At 61.3% G+C, this 6,000-nt stretch overlaps 1 protein-coding gene across 3 annotated transcripts in view; it reads right to left on the reverse strand.

The window, feature by feature from the left end:
* LOC143933938 (AP-2 complex subunit alpha-1) overlaps positions 1-3,674 on the reverse strand; it is a 149,501-nt gene extending 145,827 nt beyond the window's left edge. For 2 of the 3 annotated variants that reach the window (XM_077457114.1, XM_077457113.1), the window contains exon 1: positions 3,381-3,674. In XM_077457114.1, the coding sequence (XP_077313240.1) occupies positions 3,381-3,447 (67 nt within the window). In that variant the 5' untranslated portion in view covers positions 3,448-3,674. The remainder of the gene's footprint in view (positions 1-3,380) is intronic. The other variant, XM_077457115.1, reaches the window with a different exon arrangement.
* Between the last annotated feature and the right edge of the window lie 2,326 nt (positions 3,675-6,000).

The raw sequence follows: 6,000 nt of genomic DNA on the forward strand, positions 1-6,000 counted from the left end.
TGATTTTGACCCAGCTAGGTTTTTATCGCCATGTGATAGAATGGGGAAGGGGTAAGTTATTGCTAGTAGAGGTATCGATATGATCATTCCCAATAGAAATCTGTTGGAACGGAACCAGGTAGCTTGCTTGGGGCCAGTTCCCACCAGATGCAGTTCCGTGTGTTTATTTTTATTTATTTATTTTTTTGCACAAAATGCATGCACAGTGTTTTCCATGTATTCCAATGGCTCTAGTTCACACCATGCAGTCAGTTTCCGCACCGGAAACTGACTGCGTGGTGTGAACTAAAGCCATTGGAATACATGGAAAACACTGTGCATGTAATTTTATCAGGCAGGCTGCATCTGAGGGGAACTGGTGAGGCTGCTTTGATCTCCTGTACCATGTCCCCAGTCTCTGACCATCTCCTGTACCATGTCCCCAGTCTCTGACCATCTCCTGTACCATGTCCCCAGTCTCTGACCATCTCCTGTACCATGTCCCCAGTCTCTGACCATCTCCTGTACCATGTCCCCAGTCTCTGACCATCTCCTGTACCATGTCCCCAGTCTCTGACCATCTCCTGTACCATGTCCCCAGTCTCTGACCATCTCCTGTACCATGTCCCCAGTCTCTGACCATCTCCTGTACCATGTCCCCAGTCTCTGACCATCTCCTGTACCATGTCCCCAGTCTCTGACAATATCCTTCGCCCCCCCCCCCCCCGGCAGGCAGACCTCCACTCCCCGTACAACGCCCCCCCCCCCCGCGGGCAGACCTCCACTCCCCGTACAACGCCCCCCCCCCCCCGGCGGGCAGACCTCCACTCCCCGTACAACGCCCCCCCCCCCCCCGGCGGGCAGACCTCCACTCCCCGTACAACGCCCCCCCCCCCCCGGCGGGCAGACCTCCACTCCCCGTACAACGCCCCCCCCCCCCCGGCGGGCAGACCTCCACTCCCCGTACAACGCCCCCCCCCCCCCGGCGGGCAGACCTCCACTCCCCGTACAACGCCCCCCCCCCCCCCCCGGCAGGCAGACCTCCACTCCCCGTACAACGCCCCCCCCCCCCCCCCGGCAGGCAGACCTCCACTCCCCGTACAACGCCCCCCCCCCCCCCCGGCAGGCAGACCTCCACTCCCCGTACAACGCCCCCCCCCCCCCCCCCGGCAGGCAGACCTCCACTCCCCGTACAACGCCCCCCCCCCCCCCCGGCAGGCAGACCTCCACTCCCCGTACAACGCCCCCCCCCCCCCCCCGGCAGGCAGACCTCCACTCCCCGTACAACGCCCCCCCCCCCCCCCCCCCCGGCAGGCAGACCTCCACTCCCCGTACAACGCCCCCCCCCCCCCCCCCCCGGCAGGCAGACCTCCACTCCCCGTACAACGCCCCCCCCCCCCCCGGCAGGCAGACCTCCACTCCCCGTACAACGCCCCCCCCCCCCCCCCGGCAGGCAGACCTCCACTCCCCGTACAACGCCCCCCCCCCCCCCGCCAGGCAGACCTCCACTCCCCGTACAACGCCCCCCCCCCCCCCGGCAGGCAGACCTCCACTCCCCGTACAACGCCCCCCCCCGGCAGGCAGACCTCCACTCCCCGTACAACGCCCCCCCCCGGCAGGCAGACCTCCACTCCCCGTACAACGCCCCCCCCCCCCCCGGCAGGCAGACCTCCACTCCCCGTACAACGCCCCCCCCCCCCCGGCAGGCAGACCTCCACTCCCCGTACAACGCCCCCCCCCCCCCGGCAGGCAGACCTCCACTCCCCGTACAACGCCCCCCCCCCCCCCGGCAGGCAGACCTCCACTCCCCGTACAACGCCCCCCCCCCCCCGGCAGGCAGACCTCCACTCCCCGTACAACGCCCCCCCCCCCCCCGGCAGGCAGACCTCCACTCCCCGTACAACGCCCCCCCCCCCCCCGGCAGGCAGACCTCCACTCCCCGTACAACGCCCCCCCCCCCCCCCGGCAGGCAGACCTCCACTCCCCGTACAACGCCCCCCCCCCCCGGCAGGCAGACCTCCACTCCCCGTACAACGCCCCCCCCCCCCCGGCAGGCAGACCTCCACTCCCCGTACAACGCCCCCCCCCCAGCGGGCAGACCTCCACTCCCCGTACAACGCCCCCCCCCCAGCGGGCAGACCTCCACTCCCCGTACAACGCCCCCCCCCCAGCGGGCAGACCTCCACTCCCCGTACAACGCCCCCCCCCCCCCCCCCCCGGCAGGCAGACCTCCACTCCCCGTACAACGCCCCCCCCCCCCCCCCCCGGCAGGCAGACCTCCACTCCCCGTACAACGCCCCCCCCCCCCCCCCCCCGGCAGGCAGACCTCCACTCCCCGTACAACGCCCCCCCCCCCCCCCCCGGCAGGCAGACCTCCACTCCCCGTACAACGCCCCCCCCCCCCCCCCCCGGCAGGCAGACCTCCACTCCCCGTACAACGCCCCCCCCCCCCCCCCCGGCAGGCAGACCTCCACTCCCCGTACAACGCCCCCCCCCCAGCGGGCAGACCTCCACTCCCCGTACAACGCCCCCCCCCCAGCGGGCAGACCTCCACTCCCCGTACAACGCCCCCCCCCAGCGGGCAGACCTCCACTCCCCGTACAACGCCCCCCCCCCCCCCCCGGCAGGCAGACCTCCACTCCCCGTACAACGCGCCCCCCCCCCCCCCCCCCGGCGGGCAGACCTCCACTCCCCATACAACGCGCCCCCCCCCCCCCGGCGGGCAGACCTCCACTCCCCGTACAACGCGCCCCCCGGCGGGCAGACCTCCACTCCCCGTACAACGCGCCCCCCCCCCCCCCGGCGGGCAGACCTCCACTCCCCGTACAACGCGCCCCCCCCGGCGGGCAGACCTCCACTCCCCGTACAACGCCCCCCCCGGCGGGCAGACCTCCACTCCCCGTACAACGCCCCCCCGGCGGGCAGACCTCCACTCCCCGTACAACGCCCCCCCCGGCGGGCAGACCTCCACTCCCCGTACAACGCCCCCCCCGGCGGGCAGACCTCCACTCCCCGTACAACGCCCCCCCCGGCGGGCAGACCTCCACTCCCCGTACAACGCCCCCCCAACGCCCCCCCGGCGGGCAGACCTCCACAACCCTAGTGAATGGACAGACATTGATATATATTGATGATCATATTCACAGGTCAGGTTGTAGATGTGACAATCAATGGTCGGTGTCAGACCCTGATCTGGGCAGATTAATGACACCCTTCCCTTAATAACATGTACTTCAGAGGGGAGCCCTTGGTAGTCGGTGCAGACCATTGAGGGTGTAGAATGGAGGGGGAGGTCTGTTCTACCATGAGACTCTCCACACCCCATTCAAACTTCCTGACAGTCGCCCATATTCACACATACAGGCCGCAGCCCCCTCGCTTCTCCCCGGGGCCCCACTCACAGTTCCTGATGTCGGAGATGAAGACAGCCAGTCCCCGCATCCCGTCCCCTTTTGACACGGCCGGCATCTTGTAGACTACGAGTGGCCAGACCCAGGAAAGGAAGACTTCACACAGCGGAGGCGGAACAGGCCAGGCAGTGAGAGACTGAGGCGAATTTCGGGCAAATCCTCAACTCTCCGCTGTAGCAAAGCGACCCCCCCGGCTAATTAATGGACCTGACCAGCGCCTGAAAGAGACAGGCTGACGGTGAACAGCAGGAAATCCGCCGCGCAGGCTTCTCCCGCCCCGCCTGTTCAGTCATTGGACCGCGCCTGACACGTCTGGCCAGCGATTGGACCAACGCAACCTCAGTCAAAGCAGCGGCCAGAGGGCGGGGAAGAAGGGTGTGGAGTGGGAAATGACGTTTCCCTTCCAACTTAGTGTATCAGTGTACGCTGTCGAGTTCTCCACAGAGTACCAATACTAGTGGCTGGGCGGGGTTGAGTGGTAGGCGCTGATTGGACTGAATGTCATGGTGTGGGTGGACTTTCCAGGCGGCCCCCGTTCGTAATTGGTATCTCTACAGTAGAAGCTAACGGTTCCCAATCCTAAAGAGGGCGAGGTGATTGCCTGCTATGACGTCACTCCAGCGGGGATACCCATCACAGGTGACGGTGTACATCACTGGTGATGGTGGAAACGTCACTAATAAATATTAACCAATGCGGATCTAGAGCATTTTTTTTTGCACACATCGCAAAATGTGCATTTTTGGGCAACAAATTACCCACCCCCCCAAATAGATTTCCAGGAATAAAAATATATAAAATTATTTTAGTACACACACAATATAATACCCACTTTTTTTTGGTAAGGTATAAAAAATGGAGTTACTTTTGTAGTGCCCACCACTTTAGGTGGGTGCTATTAGTTTAATAGTTTGGCTAAATTGCCAGTGCCTTACTGTATTTGTACAGGCATGGAGTTTGTTTGGGTTAGGGGGAGTAATAAGTTAGAGGGGGGTGTGACCACCTGTTCATCACCCTGTGAGAACACTCCCTTGCTCTCCAGTGCAGGAGTCTCCAAACTATGGCCCTCCAGTTGTTCAGAAACTACAATTCTCATCATGCGTAGTCATGTCTGTGAATGTCAGAGTTTTGCAATGCCTCATGGAATATGTAGTTCCACAACAGCTGGTGGGCCGTAGTTTGGAGATCCCTGCTCTAGAGGAATCTTCTGCAAAGGAGGCGGGTCAAGCTCTGATGGACAGGCAGTGTATATGGAGCTCTTGTCCAATTGTTAATTTGCTTGGTCCAGAGCAGGGCTCATACATATACACTGGGGTCACATGTTTCCTGGAGAGTTGGAGATGGGAAGCAACCTAATCCACATAGGCTTAAAGATGTGACGTTAAGGCCTAGGGCTGGAAGTTCAGAGATTCCAGATAGCCACACAGACCTTCGCCGGAAGGTGATGGAGGTTCAGAGACTCCATAGCTGGAAGGTTTCCACCATGCTCAGAAGCAAGAAGTAGCTGCAAACCGACCGGAGTGAACCAGGGTTGGCCTGGACCTTTCCTGAGCTGGCCTGGGAGGAAAATGGCAGGAGGAGAAGGCAGGTGAGGCCTGGGACTGCTAGCATTTCAATACCACATGCTTTTCAGAGGAGCATGCGTGTCAGCTCACTAAGGAAGAGGGACTATTCACTTACACACATACTAATCCAGAGGAAACTCCTATTCTGTGCATCACTGCAGTGATAGTACCTGCCGAAATCTGGACTAAAGCTCAAGTTTGTACATTTCAACCCAGAGGCAAAGTATATCTGTGCATCACTGAGGTGATAGCGCCCGTCGGAATCTGGAATAAAGTTTTGAACTGTTCTACATGTGTCTGTGCTTTACTACAGCGGGGGAAAAAGAAGTGGGGATTAAACCTGCCATACTGTATGAACTACTAGCAGCTCCCAAGGGAGAAGTTCTCTTCATAGAGGTCCCACGAGATATTTTACAGTATCGCTGACCTGCTACCCCTAGCAACCGCAAACAGTTGACATTCCCTGGGAGTTGTGTGTGTCCCTGTGACTCGTGGCATAAAACATGGACATGAAGACATGTTGGGGCCAGAAACCAGGGAGTTGTTGGTTTCTCACAGCAAGGCATCACAAAGTGACATTACGCTGTGCTCTCAGTTAGTCGCCGACCAGCGAGTCAAGGGGCCGGCGGCCGCGCCCAGGAAGAAGGACCCCATCGAAGTCTCCGTGTTACACGCTGTTCACCCAGTGGAGGAAGATGACGCAGAGTGTCCCACGCGCTCCTGCTGTTCGGTTATCAACTGAGATGCAGGACCAGATCCTCGTAGACACTAGCATTCGCCTGGAACCCACCGGTGGACTGGCGCTCGGAGTAGTGGATGGAGTGGAGAAGCTGTGCTTACTTTGGAAGTGGACGCTTGGGCCCGTTGCAGCCAATGCAGCATGCAGAGTGGGATCTGAACGACAGGAGGTGAGGTACTTCCATGCCAATATAACCCCCGGCTCTGCCTGCCTCAAGTTTGGATGACCAGAGAGGGCTGTGGTACATCACAGGCACTCGTGGAGGAGGTCCAGACTGATTCTACGGAGTCGAGAGTACCAGAGGTCC

Source organism: Lithobates pipiens, unplaced genomic scaffold (assembly GCF_037356315.1).
Source record: "Lithobates pipiens isolate NorthernLeopardFrog02 unplaced genomic scaffold, aLitPip1_a1.2 Scaffold_27, whole genome shotgun sequence".
Lineage (NCBI taxonomy): Eukaryota > Metazoa > Chordata > Amphibia > Anura > Ranidae > Lithobates > Lithobates pipiens.